The sequence below is a fragment of the Sinohyriopsis cumingii genome, chromosome 14 (assembly GCF_028554795.1).
Source record: "Sinohyriopsis cumingii isolate HCF-2022 chromosome 14, ASM2855479v2, whole genome shotgun sequence".
In the NCBI taxonomy this organism is placed as follows: domain Eukaryota; kingdom Metazoa; phylum Mollusca; class Bivalvia; order Unionida; family Unionidae; genus Sinohyriopsis; species Sinohyriopsis cumingii.
This window is the reverse complement of record NC_142974.1, coordinates 125,245,048-125,263,985: the sequence shown is the minus strand read 5'-3', so window position 1 is coordinate 125,263,985 and position 18,938 is coordinate 125,245,048. Positions and strand designations below refer to the sequence as shown.

Below are 18,938 nucleotides of genomic sequence, written 5' to 3'. Positions count from 1 at the left end.
GACCTGTTATGCTACTTCTGGTGTCAGCATCAGCATTATACATTAGCCATCTTGGATACCTAATTTTTATCCCACCTCCACTACTGAGTGAGGATCACTTGTACTATTTCTGGTGCCAGCATCAACATTGTACAGTAGCCCACTGAACTACCTAATTTTGATCCCACCTTCATGTTGGAGAGGCGATCTATTATACTACTTCTGGTGTCAGCATCAATGTTTTACAGTAGCCCACTGAACTAACTGCTTTTGATCTGAACTTCACAAAGGAGAGGGAATTTTTTGTACTAGTCATGGTGCTGGCATCAAAATTATACAATAGCCCAACCTGATTTTAACTTGCCTCCATAATGTAGAGTAGAGCTGCTGTACTACCTCCTGCTTCAGCTTTGACATCAGCTTCATTGTACATACTGATAACAGCTTATACATATGTACATCCTGAATGAATCTTAACAATTCTTTCTTCTTAGATCTTGGGTGACAGTTTAGTGTTGGTTCCATAGCATATTCTGGAGAGGGATCTGAGAAGGCTAACTGTACATGCATGACATGTACAATACTAATAATTCGGGGTTAAAGTTTTGCATTTAGCTATCTTTTTTTATATACTGTGCAAGTACTATTATGCCGATTATTATACCATTGCCACAAAAATAGATACTGATGACCCTTATTTCATTTTTATCCATCTTGATGAGTATATTACACCCATATCACAAAAATAGGCACTGATGACCCTTATTTCATGTTTATCCATCTTGATGAGTATATTACACCCATATCACAAAAATAGGCACTGATGACCCTTATTTCATGTTTATCCATCTTGATGAGTATATTACACCCATATCACAAAAATAGGCACTGATGACCCTTATTTCATGTTTATCCATCTTGATGAGTATATCACACCTGTGTCACAAAAATAGGCACTGATGACCCTTATTTCATGTTTATCCATCTTGATGAGTATATTACACCCATATCACAAAAATAGGCACTGATGACCCTTATTTCATGTTTATCCATCTTGATGAGTATATTACACCCATATCACAAAAATAGGCACTGATGACCCTTATTTCATGTTTATCCATCTTGATGAGTATATTACACCCATATCACAAAAATAGGCACTGATGACCCTTATTTCATGTTTATCCATCTTGATGAGTATATCACACCTGTGTCACAAAAATAGGCACTGATGACCCTTATTTCATGTTTATCCATCTTGATGAGTATATTACACCCATATCACAAAAATAGGCACTGATGACCCTTATTTCATGTTTATCCATCTTGATGAGTATATTACACCCATATCACAAAAATAGGCACTGATGACCCTTATTTCATGTTTATCCATCTTGATGAGTATATTACACCCATGTCACAAAAATAGGTACTGATGACCCTTATTTCATGTTTATCCATCTTGATGAGTATATTACACCCGTGTCACAAAAATAGGAACCTATGACCCATATTTCATGGTTCACTGACTTGAGTTAAATTTTGTTTATGTTTATTTCTCAATCTCTTTTTGCGATAGAATCATGAAACAAGATGATTTTATGCAAACATGTACTACAAAAGGTTACTGTGACCTACATTTCACATTTTGCTGGCAAGGTAAAGTTTCTGCATTTTTAGCTGAATTGCTGACTCATGGTGAAGGTATGCATTGTGACACACTATACCCTTATCACAAAAGTAAGACAGTATGACGGATTGACCCATATTTCAAACTTATCTGACTGCGCTGAAACTTTGAAAATTTCTCACGCTTTGCATCAAACAATGTGATTTTATGCATTTCTGTGAGAGTGTCACAATCATCTTAAGAGATGCATCTTGATGGAGACTACAGTACATTCTTTACACAAAAGTAGATCACTATGACCTATATTTATCACTTCATTGACTTTCAGTCATAAATATTGTTTATGCCAAAAACATCAGACTTGGTGATTGTACACATTTCTATTTATACTACTTTCTTACAACAAAAAAGTTACTCTGACCTACATTTAAGATTTTACTGGTTTATGTAAAGATTTTGCATTGACTCTGTAGATTGTTCTGCCACCTGTATAAAACTGTTATGCCAAAAATCACAAAACTTGGTGAGAGGATGCATCAGGATGAGTTCTACAATACTCATCATAAAAGTAGATCCCTGTGACCCATAGTTCAATCTTCGTTGACTCTAAATAAATTTTGTTGTTTCTACTGTTTATTCTTGAGTCATTAATGAAGATAATTGCATAGATCTCTCCACTGTATCACACCCATACAGAAAAGGTCACTGTGACCCTCATTTCATTTACTGATTTAGGATACAACTATTCATTTAGCTCATGACCTGATACGTTTTTTCCATTCTATTTACATAATATCCTATAAAGAAATGTCGTGATATGATGCATTTTGATGAACTCTGTGCCATCATTTCATTTATAGGTCACTATAGCTCAGATTTTAGACTTCATTAAATTGGGTTAATTTTTTGTTTTTGATGTTCATTTCTCAGGCATGAATCTTGAAATGATCATATTATTCGTCTGTGTTATAACCCCACATTTACAAGAAAAAAGCTCATTGTTACCTGTATTTCATTCTTTACTGGTTTTGGTTAAAATTTGTATTTAGGTCATGGCCAAATATGTTTTGGCCATGCTACATGTATACAGTCCTACCTAGAATCATGAGACTATGTGATTGGATGCATCTTGATAAGTTCTACATCCTTATTGCAAAAAGAGGTCTCTGTGACCCTTATTTCCTGATTCAATGATTTTGTTGAAATTTTCTATTAATGTTCAGTTTTTGGGTACTGTTCAAGTTCCAGTCATTTAAGTTGATAATTGGTTACATCTCTGTTAGTACTATACTCTTACAGCCAAAGGTCAATGTAACCTACATTTTATGCTTTACTAACAGAAGTATTTTGTTTTCATCAAATGGATTCTTCCATGCTATACACATCCTACAGTATCTCACTCAAAAGGCCATATCTTACAAATTTCCAGATTGTTGCTTTTCTGGAAATGATGTAAATAGTATTTTTTTGGGGTATGGTGGAAACATATTTTTGGATATGATGTAAACAGTTTTTTTGATTTGGTGTAAACAGTTCTATTTTTTTGAGCCTGTAAATGCAAATAAATATTAAAGTAAGAAGAAAAGTGATAAGTTTGATTTCGGCATTGTTTTTGTCATATTAGAAATACTTTTTGACATAAACTTGGCTGTTAGGTCAAATTTATTTTTTCAGATCCATCCTATCGTGACATACAGACTGGTGGGAGTCTGTCCCCTAATACCGTCCAGCAACTGCATATTATAATGCAGTATCTCAGAAGAGGGGAAGGTAAGATACTTTTTCTTACTTTAGGTTGGTAAATTCATTTTTACAGTGTATGGTGAGTTCTAACAGCTGTATTTCTCCATTTTGACCCCAAATGACAGTCTTGTAAATGCAGTTCATCTCATTCTTATGTCCTTGATAACCACGTGGTTTCTGTTCAAAGGCAAGGATTCCCCATGCATCCAATAGTAAAATTGAGTCCCATGTACTTTTTGCTATAAAGTAGTCTTACAATAATGTAGTATAATCTGTGACTGTCATGGTCAACATTATAATGAGGGAGTATTCTATATGTACTGTGTAATTCAATATAAGGCAATCTCACTTTAAGGCAGTAGTCTTTATGGCTTCCATGAATAGAATTACAGTGAATGAGTATTCTGAACATATAATCTACTGCAGTATATGACACTCACTATAAGGCAGTAGACCATATGGCTTCCATGGATGACATTACAGTGAGGGAGTATTCTATATGTACAGTGTAATTCAATATAAGGCAGTCTTACTTTATGGCAGTAGTCCATATGGCTTCCATGGATGACATTACAGTGAGGGAGTATTCTATATGTACAGTGTAATTCAATATAAGGCAGTCTTACTTTAAGGCTGTCGTATATAGGGCTTCATGTACTTTGTTATAAAGTGGTCTATCAGGAGATTTGTGATAATTACACAATCTAACGGCAAAAATGCTTGCCCGATGTGGTCTTTGAGCGATGTCCAGAGGAAATTGTCAACAGGTGATTCAATACCAACTATCCTTACCAGGAATCAAACCTGTCTTGGGCTTGACCAATATAGGTATGTGAGAAAGTTTGCCAACAGCTTCCCTGTGGGTTCATGGTTCTTACCAGGGCTTTCTTGGGTTCTTCCTGCACCATTTATACTCCCTGCCAAATATAGCCTATCTTGCACAGAGTAATGGTGAGTAACCCCAAGCATCAAGATCAACAGCAAAGAGATTGTGTTGCTATTATGTTATCATATTAGCAAATGGGTTGGGTTTTTGATCACAAGTTCAGTACATTTAAATAAAACTGGATATAGGTCTTGAATGTGAAAATAAATATATTGTGAAAATATTGCATTTTTTAAGAACAGAATTTCCTTTTGCATTTAGCAGGGAAATGGAATTTGCAAAAATATTTTGCTGGGTTTTAGGAAGGAAGCCTGAAACTAATAATTAATTTTTAAAGGAATAAACCATATTCACTAAACTTATGGAAATATGGTTGTATTGAGATATTATCCTTTACAAGATTATATGCATGTGTTTGCACAATTTTATCAAGATGGACAGAGTTGGTTTTGTACAAATAAATAAAAAATTTAGGAAAGGTAGAAAAACGGTGAATATGGGCTTTCTTGTCTCAGATAAATTCAGCCTATTTCAAACTGCATGCGAAACAAACTAATAGTTGATGAATTTATTTGCTTGCGTTTCAGCCTCTGTTGATCAAGATGAGAAGGGGAGACCAATTATACAGTATGAACAGAAGAGGTAAAATAATAAAAAGACAGTTAAGGTCCAAAATTGATAGGCACAATGGAAAATAGAGCATTTGTGGAACCTTTTAATTCAAGTGAGTTTCTGACATGTATCAACATTATCACTGATGGCAACCCAAGTGTCAAGATTTAGTATTTTGTATTCAGTTACATATGACGGAACTGTCTTATGTACATTCAGACAATTTCTTAAATGTGTTCTAATTTGAAGAGTTTTACACCTGTGCTAGTAAAGTTGTGGTTTGTCAAGAGCCCCAGAGTGATATCCTTAACCATTTCAAGATGTGTGAAATCCCTCTGGTAAAGCAGTGCATGCTTCCATCCTGATGTGTAGCTTTTCTGTTTCTTCTAAATTTTCAAGGAAATCATTCCATTTTAAAAATTTTATTGCTAGAAAATTCACATTAACAAAATAAGGTATACATTCCTCCTCGATAACTCGCACACAACAAGGTCCAAAAACACAGACCACACTACAAGAGGGCACAAGTTACTGAGGGACCTCCAAAAATATCTGCTAGACATCCAGAAAACCGCGGGGATGGAGTTGGGTGGGAACTGGGCTGTTTAATGACTGAATCTTTTCGTTTTATGATTGCATTAAGAATAATTGTCAATAAAATATTTTTTTCTGATGAAGTTGTTCGTTATATTTATTTTCAAAATGTTCAACATCAGAAAAATTGTTAACATTATTCCAACTGGTTCAACAACTGCAACATGTACATGAAAACATTTATGTATTGTGTCACTGCTTTTTGTTTTGTTGATTAGTCTGGTTCCCAGAGTGTATGTGATAGTATTGTGTGAAACCAGGAATCTATGAAGCAGGGAACTAAACATTCATACACCAACAAATGAGTCCTTTTTAAAAAAAACATTTTGTGAGACACTTGTCTACGTAAAAACTCAATTTTTATATTTTATATTGTTCAATTAGTCAAATATTGATGCCGTGATTTCATTGCAAGTAATAGTGAAACTTTTAATCATCATTAAGGATATCTCTAAGCACCAATTCAGGAATTCCCTGAAACTTGTTTTCCTCCCAATGGTACATATCTGTGAAACAAAGCTCTTTATTTTACAAAGTATTCGTTTGCTTGGTTGCCTTGCTATCTTTCATTACAGCTATGATTGAGTAGGGTTAGTTTAAGGGAGTTGAATTAGATTATGTACACAGTAACATTTATAACAGTGTTCAATTGATTAACTGAAATGAGTTCACTTGAACTAAGACCTGGATCACTAGATCTTAAGCATCTAGGATTTGTATGATTTTTTACTTTTCTTATTCCACCTTCTTTATTTGATTCAAAGACGTAATTAACATGATAATACAAATGAGGCAGCATTTAATTAAGTACAACAATACAACAAATGCTTCTGCTAGTCAGATATCAAAACATGGTCGGCACTTTAATGAACGCAAGAAAACTCAGATCGGCACAATGAACACTGCAATAATATCTCCCTTTTCTTGATGGTCCTTATGTTTTCATACCATGTTTAAGTTTCTCCTTTGAAGCTGATTTTTTATCTGCAGGTTCTTGGTGGTCAGGCAGAAATAATACGTTTTTGGTGAAGTTCTGTATCAGAATATGTTTTCAGGAATGGGTACTTGTAATTTTAAATTTGTTGACAGGAATGTGCTTGTTTTAAGCCAAAAATGGATATAGATGTAAAAACGGGGGTTTGGGATGTTAAGTAGGTCTGAGAGCTGTGCCAGTCAATTTTGTTAGTGTTTTATGGCACAGCAACACAGTTAGGCTATTCAGTGCCAAGGGAATTTGGAGTAAAGTGCCTTGACTGAGGAAGCTTGCTGGTCGACCTGGGCTGATCTGATCTGATGGTACAGAATGAACGTTTATCCATTTGGTTGCAAATCTATCATGCTAGCCACTGAGCAACTATGCAGCGTACTTTAATCCAGAACCTAAGTGCTCATTAAACATTGATGAATTTTTGATTGGCTATAGATGAAAGAGTAAGCCTACTGTTGAATGTCAGCTACAGATATGGTGTCAGAAAATTTGTTAAAATTTTTAAAATCAGAACTGTTTCTATATACTTCTGTTGGGGGCCTGGAGTGGCCGAGTGGTCTAAAGCACTCGCTGTTGTGTATTACTGCCATCTCACCTCTGCATGGGTTCGAGTCTCGCATTCAGCCAGTGTGGGTATGTGAGAAAGCTTACGAGTAGCTTCTCATGGGTCGGTGGTTCTTTATGGGGTTTTCCATTATTCTTCCTCCACCATTTATGCAACCCACAATGTATAGCCTATCTTGTGCTGAAAAACGGCATTAAACCCTACAACAGCAACAACATATACTTCTGTTGGTTACATCAGCTTCATAAAAAAACTAAAAGTTCTATCTTAATGTTCGTCTTATTTCTTTCATGGAGTTGACCAGATTTTATTTTCAACCATAAGCTAACATTACTTCTAAATATGAGATACCATAGGGACAGATATTAAAAAGCTGCAGACTACAGAGTTGTTGTAACAACTGACTGGGGAGAGGATTTGAAGATCTACACTTGGCTGTAGCTCACATATTAATAGTATATGGAATGGGGGTTCTGGACCACTTTATCACCACTGTGGCTCAGTTGTTTACTAATCAGCTTGTAAACCTTACAGGGTTCCTGAATTTTGGAAAGTCTTAAATTTGAAAATAGTTTTTCCTGGCCTTGAAATAGTCTTGAAAAATTTAAAAATGACTAAAAAGTCTGGAAGAAGTCTTAAATTTTCGTTGCTCCCATTTACATGATGTCATTAACACTCTTTCCCTTCACTAAGCTTAATTGTCATATTGATTCCTGGACAAGACATGCTGTCGTAGTTCGAACCATGCATCGAAACAGTTTTACAAATGCATGTTTAAAATATGTGCCACCTAGACAGTCTTAAAGCCAAATCTTAGCACGGTTCATATTAGATGATTCAGTTTGGTAAATAGGCCAAATGGCTTATGATAGTGATGACAGTTTATTTTAAAACTATGAATTGCATCAAATTATTGGAGCTAGACAAGTGTTAAAAGTAAGATCTTTAGCTGATGCAGCCCTACTGAAATTGAGCTTTGAACTGAGTGGGTCACGCATGTAATCAGAACTGGAACTGATGTCATTTTGAAAGCTTGAAAATATGTTACACTGCAAATGTATGTCAACTTTTTGCCCAACTTTATGTTAGTGAAAAATCTTATTTTGGAGCTGAAGTATCAAAAAGACATTACCCATGAGCAGTGAAAAAATGTACATAATAAACAAAAGAAACAGTTTCCAAACTTGTTACAGCCGGCTAAGCTAGCTAGGTGTATGCCCCTTTACAGGGGCATCTCAACACAGAACAATATTCATACACTGGTAAGGAACAGATTAAACTTAGAAAAATTAGCAGATTAATGTGTATACAACTAGAGGCAACATCTTTTAAAGATTTTGAATTAAATCGGACTCGACCATAATGTAGCTGAAAGAAAGATAGATGGATATTATTCTTGTGTTAGATATGTAGTTAACTAGGGCCATTTCCTTTGCTCCCTCCTTTTTGTTCTACCCCCCCCCCCCCATGTTCATAAAAAGTGGGTACCCCCACCCCTATTAAATAAAATCCTGGCAGAATCTCAGAAGAGAAAGTAATGGAGTTGCAGCTGGAGAAGACAGTACAGAAGCTAAAGGGCAATGGTTAACATCTGGGTTACAATGACATTCTTTTTAAATATCATTTCCCTTTCATATGACATTTATTTGTTTCTGTATTGGTTTTGTATTTGTTTCTTGTATTTAAAGTAGTAACTGTTGCAGTGTAATAACCCTGTTTCATAGATTATTTCATTAAGTTTTGTTTTGTGTTAGTGATTATTCATTTTAAATTCATCAGATTTTATTTGGTTCTTGGACCGAGCTTTTTGTGTGCCTGTGTGGACCATCTTATCCTCATATGATGTGGTCTTTAGGCCTCTCTAATCCCCATGTGGCATGGTCTTTAGGGCCCTCCAATTTGTGTAATCCCCTCTAATCTGTGTAATCCCCATATGATGTGGTATTTAGGCCCAAATACCAAATCTCAGAAACCAAGCATCATTCTACCTTAGGGCCCCACTTAGAAGCAGCAAAAATCAGTGTTGGAAATAATGTTCAATTATATGTTCAAAAACGCCTTGGTTTTCAACACCCTGAAAGTAATATTTAATATTTGCCAATTCAGAAATCATCAAAATCTTTTACTTTATCTGTGCAAAAAATCAATGAAATCAGAGCCTCCTATCAGAATCCCTGTATATTGAGAATGTGAAAGATGGAGACATGGTTAAAGTTGCCATAACAAAACCTTAAAGCACCATCTCAAGCTTCTTACTGGACAAAGGTTCAGCTTTTACCACAAAAATTACAGCCATACTCGGGTCTTTGAAACCTCAATAAATAAATTTCATCATCTTTTCAGATTCTCATTCTACACTGAAAGCTTTGCGAAAACCTTAAATCTGATACACCAAATATATCCCAGACATTACTGAGGCATGATTTGCTTAGTCAATCTGGAAAAAGTATTCACTACTGGTGGCTGCTGATTCACATTGGCATAAAGGGTAAAGAAAGAGTAGATAAAGCAGCCAAAGCTGCCCTGCTTTCAACTGTTTCTAAATTAAGGTTTCCTTGCTTTGACTTGAAAATATTATATAGATCAGCATGTTTTTCACACTTGTTTGTGTGTGTGTGATTTGGATTTTTAACATAACTTTAACAGGTTTTCAGTCGTATCACTATGTTGTCTGCAGTGTGGCTGTTTATAGTGATGTCTAACACATGTAGCATGTCCCACCCAGTCACATTATCCTGACACCAGGCCAACCAGTCCTAACACTAACCTCTTAATGCTGAGAGCCAAGCAAGTCAGCTGTTAGTACCATTTTATAAGTCTTTGGTATGACTTGGCCGGGTTTCGAACCCGCGACCTCCTGCATATGAAGTGAATGCTCCAACCACTTAGGCCGCCTGAGCGGTCAAGAGAGAGAGAGCTGGAAAATAAATAGGGCAGTGCCGACCTATCACCAACAGTGATATGGAAAAGAGTGGAAGCAACCATATGATTCTGATATGCGGGCAATTTGAGCTCGATCGACAGTGGAACATATTTTTGTCAAATGTGTTGACTTCCACCTTGTGAGAAAAAAGTATTCTGATGTGAACTTGATGAAGAAACTGTGATGATGTAACTGAATTTAGCAGTTTTAATTTTTTTTTACTTCACTTTTAGCTGGTACCATATAGTTGCTTCTGTACTGACTGAGGTACTTTAAAATGATAATACATACATACATACATACATACATACATACATACATACATACATATGAGGTAAGTACTTGTGGGAAAATGGACGAACAGGCCAAATGTATCATAATATTTCCCTGCTGAAACTTGTGCATAACAAAAACATCTGACATTAGAGATAATGAAAGTATGAAATGGTATGACACATTTAAAGTATCAAATGGTATGATACATCTAAAGTATGAATGGTATGACACATCTAAAGTATGAAGTGGTATGACACATTTAAATTATGAAATGGTATGACACATCTAAAGTATGAAATGGTATGACACATTTAAAGTATGAAATGGTAAGACATTAAAGTCTGAAATGGTATGAAACATTTAAAGTATGAAATGGTATGACACATTTAAAGTATGAAATGGTAAGACACATTTAAAGTATGAATTGGTAAGATGCATTTAAAGCTTGAAATGGTAAGTCACATTTAAAGTATGAAATGGTATGAAACATTTAAAGTATGAAATGGCAAAACACATTTAATGTATGAAATGATATGAAACATTTAACATATGAAATGGTATGACACATCTAAAGTATGAAATGGTATGACACATCTTATTGTTGCTTTGTAATAAAACTATTTGAATCGAGTATTGTTACATTACTATTTCAGCAAGATATACTGGGATGCCTCTAATGCCAATATGATTGCTGAACCCAGGACTGATAATGATGTTAAAATGAAGATGGAGTCTTGTTTTGAGTTCATTGATTACTTAAAAACCCAGAAACCACCATCTGGTGTTGTCCTGGACAAAACACAGGTAAGGAAACATGAAAGTTGCGTTGGTTTTATTCACATATAATGGTGATCAGTTTCCATTTAAAGATGTCTGCCACAAATTTAGATTAACTTAGTACTCATTTCCATTTAATGCTGCTTGTTAAGATAGAATAAGTGTTCATATGTCCATCAAAAGGTTATGAATTGTCCATCAATCTGTGTTCATCAGTTCATGTGTCACTATGTTACCTTGGGTTTTTTTTCTTCACAATAACTTTGGTTCTACACCATCTGCCATTTTGAAACTTTGTGTATGGCTTCCAATTGGGGTAAGGAAGAAATATATTGACTTTAGAATCAAAAGGTCAAGGGGCCCAAGGATAAGATAACTGACTGAAGAAAAAAAATACTGATTTCTGCACTATTTATCACTTTTGTTCAATACATCAGACCTTAGCTAAATGTTGTGGATGACTTGCAGTTTAGGAGGAAGGGAAAGCCCTATTGATATTGGGTCAAAGGTCATGGTTATTGTGACTGGAAAAAAATGCTTTTTTACACAAAATCTTTTTTTCTATGCTATATACTGTGGCCTGGATTGTTTACACTTTGTTCATGAAAGAGACCTATGGAGATTTTATTCAAAAGGCCTGGATTGTTTACACTTTATATATGAAAGAGACCTATGGAGATTTGATTCAAAAAGGTCAAGGTCGCTGTGACTGAAATAAGAAAAATGGTTTTACATAGTAACATTAATTCTAGACCAGACATGCACAATGAATAGCCTGTGGGCTACATGTGGCCAGAGACTTGGTTTGATTTACATCATAGGGTGTTGCTTGAAAAATTACTTATCTGGCTCATACCCTGGAAGTTGCACATGCCTGTTCAAGACTGTGTAATTTAACAATGACTTGAATTTCCTCTGGTATTTACCCATCCCATAATTGATATTTGGATACTTATGTCAGAGTGAACTGTCAGAAAAGTGTAACTTGCTGAAAATAAAATGGAAGTGGCATATGACATAAAGCTAGTCACTTGAAATGAGCTAGTAAAATTATGTGCCCTTCTCATATCAATAAGTTGAATATTTATCTTCTCCGACATAGCAATTAACACATCATTGTAACTTAGACATAGCAATTAACACATCACTTGTAACTTAGACATAGCAATTAACACATCACTTGTAACTTAGACATAGCAATTAACACATCACTTGTAACTTAGACATAGCAATTAACACATCACTTGTAACTTAGACATAGCAATTAACACATCACGTGTAACTTAGACATAGCAATTAACACATCACGTGTAACGTAGACATAGCAATTAACACATCATTGTAACTTAGACATAGCAATTAACACATCACTTGTAACTTAGACATAGCAATTAACACATCACTTGTAACTTAGACATAGCAATTAACACATCACGTGTAACGTAGACATAGCAATTAACACATCACTTGTAACTTAGATATAGCAATTAACACATCACTTGTAACTTAGACATAGCAATTAACACATCACTTGTAACTTAGACATAGCAATTAACACATCATTGTAACTTAGACATAGCAATTAACACATCACTTGTAACTTAGACATAGCAATTAACACATCACTTGTAACTTAGACATAGCAATTAACACATCACGTGTAACGTAGACATAGCAATTAACACATCACTTGTAACTTAGATATAGCAATTAACACATCACTTGTAATTTAGACATAGCAATTAACACATGTAACTTTAATAAGCCAGCTGATTATTTAGACATATCAATTAACACATCACTTGTTACTTAGACATAGCAATTAACACATCACTTGTGACTTAGACATAGCAATTAACACATGTAACTTTAATAAGCCAGCTGATTATTACTTTATTAGAAAGAATTTGATTCTTCTATAAATGGAATGTTAAGTTTAAACATTCTTCATGTAAATTTATGATTTATTTTTAACTATTTATAAGAAAACAAAAATCAGAAAATAAACCAGAACAAAAAATAAACAAAAACAATAAAATTGTCGACAATTAATTTCAATCCCAGGAATGATCACTATGAATGCTGTAACTCCATATGCTATAGCGCCATTCCCACCAAAGAAACTTACACTAGTGAACACCTGGCATTTTTATACCATATATACGAACATTAATTACCATTGTTAAATTAAAAGGAATGAATGAAAATATATAACTCAGACTACATGTGTTTATAGTAAACAATACTAAATGCCTTACAAGTTGACAATAAGGAAATCAGCTTGGATATACAACGAGGGGAAAATAGTTGCCACATGTATGTACCATGAGGCTGCCTCTTTAAGTACCTTTTGATCTACAAAATTGGGAATCTTTTATTTGCCAATCAGTTGCTGTTGCTTGAATTATGATGGAGGGCCAGTCGTTTTCACAAAATAGTTGCACTGATAAGCAGGATTAACTTCTAATTAATTGTGCTGGCTTTCTTGCTTGTTTATTTAAGACTGCTTTTGTGCACTTTGGCCACAGCTAACCAGAATATGAAAATAGGGCACGCCCTGGGGGAAAATAAGGCATGTCACAGGGAGAAACTGTGTTATTTGCAAATTTCATGCATTTTGGACCTGGAAGGTCAATCAGTATTTAGTGAAACCAAGGCTTTGAAAATGTCAGGAAAAACCTCCTGATTTTATGTCCCAGTTTCTGTACTTTTTTATTCAGTCTCCCTATTTGGATTTTGAAAAGTTTACAGGTGTGCCTTACATCTCGTTTTATAAAACTTGGGTAATCGTGCTGACATTATGGAATGAAAGGCAATTACACGTCATTGTACTGGTATAGATGCCGGTAAATATTCCCTCTTAACACAAGCCAGTTTCAGGGTTTTAATGATTAACTGGCCTGTATTCCTGTCTGAAAACAAAAGACAAATCAGGTTAACTATCAACAAAGGAGACGCCGAAACATCAAGCTTTCCATTGTGTGGAAAGTTAAAATGATGTTGTTCAGCCAAAACACAAAACTAAAGTAGATTGACGATGATCTTAGTTGATTGTAATGAGAATTTTAGCCTTTATTATTAACACTCTTCATGAACATGTAAATTATGCTAGTTATGTGCCTTGTACAATTAAATGTGTGTACCTTTTCATAGATATTACCTCTGTAGCATCGCTTGTGTCATTAAAAATGAGTACTTTGTGAGTGCGAGATTCAATGTAAATGAAACAGCTGTTGAGGACTTGCTGAAATGTTATATGGAAGAATGCAATTTGGTCGAAACAATGAATATGCAAAATCAGCATCTAATATGTTTGGGAATATATAAGGATTTGAGTGACGGTAAGCATGCTTTGCACTGTGTAAGTACTGTACATTATAGTTCAGCCTGGTCTCCTGGGTAAACGTAACCAGCCTGCGAATTATGATGTCTGCATTTACTTTTGTTTAATTTTGTGTTGGAGAAATCAGAAAATATGCACATGCAAAAATAATAACGAAATCAATCATAGTATTTTATAACAGTTAAATAAGGGTCGGGATGCCGAAAATGATTTTATTTTACATGCGTATGGCTTGGGACATGGAAATAATTTTTTTCATGTCCCAAGATTTACAGCCATTACAGTAGTCAACAAAAAGAATTAAAAACTGTTAAGTTTAGACATTGGCCCATCTTCCAGGGCTTTATTTTTTCCTAAGTTATTCAGATTATACATGAGTATATAGGGCACGTCTAAAATAGATACGCTGTTTTATGCTTACCTCAAACATTGACATAGGGATCACTTTGTATTTGTATGCATGTCTGTCTATCAATTACATTAATCACTTACTACCTAAATAAGAGGCAGGTTGTAAAAAAGTGATTCTCATGTACTGTATTAATATAGCTATAATTATGAAAGGGGATTCTCTTGTACTGTATTCATACTGTGATAAAACAGAAAGATTCTTTAGGACTGTTTTCATACCTTCGTATTACAGAAAGTGATCACTTTGGTGTTTGTATGCCTGTCTGTCCATCTGTTACAATTTATCACTTTCTAGCTAAATTAAAGGCACATTGTAAAAAAGTGATTCTTTTGTTCTGTAGTCATACTATGGTAATGGTAATACAGAAAGGGACTTTCTTTTACACTATTCATACTGTGGTAATACAAGAAGATATTCTTTTGTACTGTATTTAGATGGTGGGAATACAAGAATGGAATATTGTGTACTGTATTTACACTGGGATAATACAGAAAATGATTCTCTTGTACTGCATTCATAATGTGGTAATACAAGAAAGGATTCACATTTGGCTTTATTCATGACGTGGTAATATAGAAAAAATTCTGTCGAATTATATACATTAAAAAATCTTCCTATTGAAATAAACTAAAATGGTTATTTTTGTCAGGTCCGTCCATATAGAGGTATGTACAGAGAAGACTACGAGTTTGAGAAAACCAAGAAGGTGTTGGGGTCAGGTACAATGGCAGGAGATATTGTTGTCATTAAAGACAAGAAGACAGGAATGGAAAGTGCTCAAAAAACTGTAAGTTGGTGAACTAGAGTAGATGACACTTTCACTAATGATCATTGTGAAGAATTATTTATGTTTGAGGAAGAATATTATATTTATGTTTTAGTTTTTGCAGAAGCAATGTTAAGATTCTTTTTCCAATTCACAAATTTAAATACCGACAAAATCCACACAATTTTAAACTCAGGAAAATGAATTAATTTACTGTATGCTGTATTGAATGCCATGTTGAGGTCCCATGAAAGCTATGTCAGGTATCAAGGTCTGGATTGAATTCTGTTTTACGGTTGCTTGAAAGCTATGACAGATACTGAGGCCTGGATTGAGTTCTATGTTGAGGTACCCTGAAAGCTCTGACTGGTACTGAGGCCTGGATTTAGTTCCATTTTGGGGTCCCCTAAAAGCTATCAGGTACCAAGGCCTGGATTGAATGTCATGTTGAGGTCCCCTGAAAGCTATGATAGGTAATGAGGCCTGGGTTGGCTTCTGTGTTGAGGTTCCATGGAAGCTGTTATAGGTAATGAGGCCTGGGTTGACTTCCATGTTGAGGTCCCATGGAAGCTATTATAGGTAATGAGGCCTGGGTTGACTTCCGTGTTGAGGTCCCATGGAAGCTATTATGGGTAATGAGGCCTGGGTTGACTTCCATGTTGAGGTCCCATGGAAGCTGTGATAGGTAATGAGGCCTAGCAGATTTTAGTTCATTTCCAAAATAAATTGTAAGGCCCTGGGTGCCAAGAGGACCAAGGTGCTTACCTTTACAGATCACTGACATCTCACCTCTTTCTTTGTGGGTTTGATTCTCATCTCGGCCATCATGGGTATGTGAGAAACATTGCCAGTAGCTTCCCATGAGTTGGTGGTTCTTCCCAGGGTTTTCCTGGATTTTTCCTTTATGAAAGATTCTGGCTACCATGTATAGCCAATAATGTGCTGAAAAATTGGAAATTAAACCCACAAAACTGAAAACTAAAATCGCATTTTGATACATGCTATTTTTTATTATTGAGATATGGTATGTTTCGTATGTATTATTATAGTATATCAGATTTGTATGTTTATGTTTTAGAATAGTGAGAAAAGGATGATTTCTTTTGGAAATGGATGCAGCATGTAGTTGTTTTGACATAATTACACAGAGGAATTCAGTGTTAATGTAAATACATGAGCATTTGCTGTTTGGAGTAAAAATTCTTGAGCAGTGTTTGTTTCAGATTTGATCTCCTGGTTAGTATTTCAGCTGTTATTATTATTAGTAGTAGTAGTAGTTTTATTGTTTCTTTGGCAAATGTTGTTTTAGAAATATTGACTCTATAAATTATATGTTTAAGCTGCATTCCTGCACAGAACCATTTTTTATGTACAGGGTAAGAATGTTATCTGTAGCCCAGAACTATGTAAAACAGTTGTCTTACCTCAGTCCTTCCAGATCATCAAGTTATGTCAGGTTGGCATTTGGAAAACACCCATGTCACATTGATGTTTTAAAAATATTTATCTAACGTCAGCTTTTAAACATGAATAATTATCTGGTTCAAATGATTGCTTTGGTTTTTTATTGTATCTGATAATATTTTTTGAGGTTAAGCAGAATTTGGGTTGTTCAGTTATCTAGTAGCGAGACTGTAACAGTCCTCAACCCTTAGTTTTGACAACCTTTAAATTGATTATGTTTGGACAGCGTGCAGTAGAACATGTCATGCTGACTTGTTGCTGGTTTGTTCACACATGCATGACAGATGAAATACTGGGAATGGTCAGAGCTTATTTGTATGATATCAGACAGATATGCTGACACATTTTCCTCTTGTTCTAGATTCTGGTGTACTTCTTGGCTAAATAATTCTTATTGTTCATTCAGATAGACCCATGACAATGTTATGCTTTTATCTTGGTATATAATTTGTTGCTGGAGAATTTAACCTAAAGTAGTTTGGCAAGACATTTTTTATACATTTCAGATAATGATCTCAGTGTTCAGGAAGGAAGAGATCAGAGCCTGGATAGATGTAGCTGAGATGGGATTTGCACCTGCTTTGTACCTCTTCAAACTGGAGGGAAATAAAGTGGTAATAGAAATGGAAATAATTTCAGAAGGTGGGTATAATAGAATGAAAACGTTACAGATTTTTATTTGCTAACAACAGTTGGTAAAGGAACTCTCAGCGAATATTTGTGAACCTGAAGGGTATTTATTGATGACACACTGAAACCCTGCATCATGCAGAAAGCAGTAAAAGAGCTAGACATAAAAAAATTATCCATAGCAGAAATTTTTTGATGGTATTTAATTTTTAGTTAATATTTTCTAGTGTGAAGAAAGACCAGCAAACAGACAAGAGCAGTCCCATATTGGTTTTACTTACAGCATATTCATGTTAGCAGTCAATTCTCATGGACACATGCTTTGCTTGTGTTTTTTGTGATGTATTCTGTCAATAACTGTTCTTTTTAAGTATGAATTACCATTGGCTGATTATATACATGCCCATGAATTGCTATACTGTTGTTGTTGTTGTTGTTGTTGGGTTTAACGCCATTTTTCAGCACGCGATTGGCTATACATGGCGGCCAGTATTAATGGTGGAGGAAGAACCCGGGAAAGAACCACCGACCCATGAGAAGCTACTGGCAAGCTTTCTCACATACCCACATTAGCCGAATCCGAGACTCGAACACACGCAGACAGCGGTGAGATGGCAGTGATCCATAACGGAGAACGCTTTAGACCACTCGGCCACTCGGGGCCCCTGAATTGCTATACTACCACTGGCTGACTATATACATGCCTAAGAATAGCAGTACTACCATTGGTTGATTATATACATGCCTATGAATTGCTGTACTACCATTGACTGATTATATACATGCCTATGAATTGCCGTACTACCATTGGCTGACTATATACATGACTATGAATCGCTGTACTACCATTGGCTGACTATTTCATGCCTATGAATGGCTGTACCACCATTGCCAATATCTGAAGATTAAAATTTGAGTGCAACATGAGAGTTGTGCCTATGCTGTAATGGTTGTTTTCCCATTTACTAATACAATTGGGGAATAAAAAATTACAATGAGAATATTCATGGAGGTAACAATATGGATTGAGAGTAAATGGATGTTTACATTCAGGGCTTCCACAGGCCAGGGAAAACTCTAGAAATTTTCTGTTTTCATGAAAGTTAGTATTTTATGAGCCATATGCTTAGTGATAAACAATCACACATAATTCATGAACTGAGTTGTTTGGTCAGATAATGAGGTTTTCCTTGGCTATATGTATAATTTACAGAAATGTGCTCTTAGGAATCCTTTATTACATACCCATTTAGTCTTAAATGCTTGATCTGGCATTTGATAAATCTGTTCAGTCCATATTTCTGTATCATACACCCAGCTTAAAACTATTTTGGTTCATTCTTTGATGTC

The 18,938-nt window shown here is 35.1% G+C and overlaps 1 protein-coding gene across 2 annotated transcripts in view; it reads left to right on the top strand.

Moving 5' to 3' along the window:
- Nucleotides 1–18,938, top strand: part of LOC149784778 (uncharacterized) — a 44,557-nt gene that overhangs the window by 10,236 nt on the left and 15,383 nt on the right. For both annotated transcript variants that reach the window (XM_089932794.1, XM_089932793.1), the window contains exons 3-7: nt 3,284–3,379; nt 4,826–4,880; nt 10,850–11,000; nt 15,378–15,515; nt 17,465–17,600. In XM_089932794.1, coding sequence (XP_089788920.1) covers nt 3,284–3,379; nt 4,826–4,880; nt 10,850–11,000; nt 15,378–15,515; nt 17,465–17,600 — 576 coding nt within the window. The remainder of the gene's footprint in view (nt 1–3,283; nt 3,380–4,825; nt 4,881–10,849; nt 11,001–15,377; nt 15,516–17,464; nt 17,601–18,938) is intronic.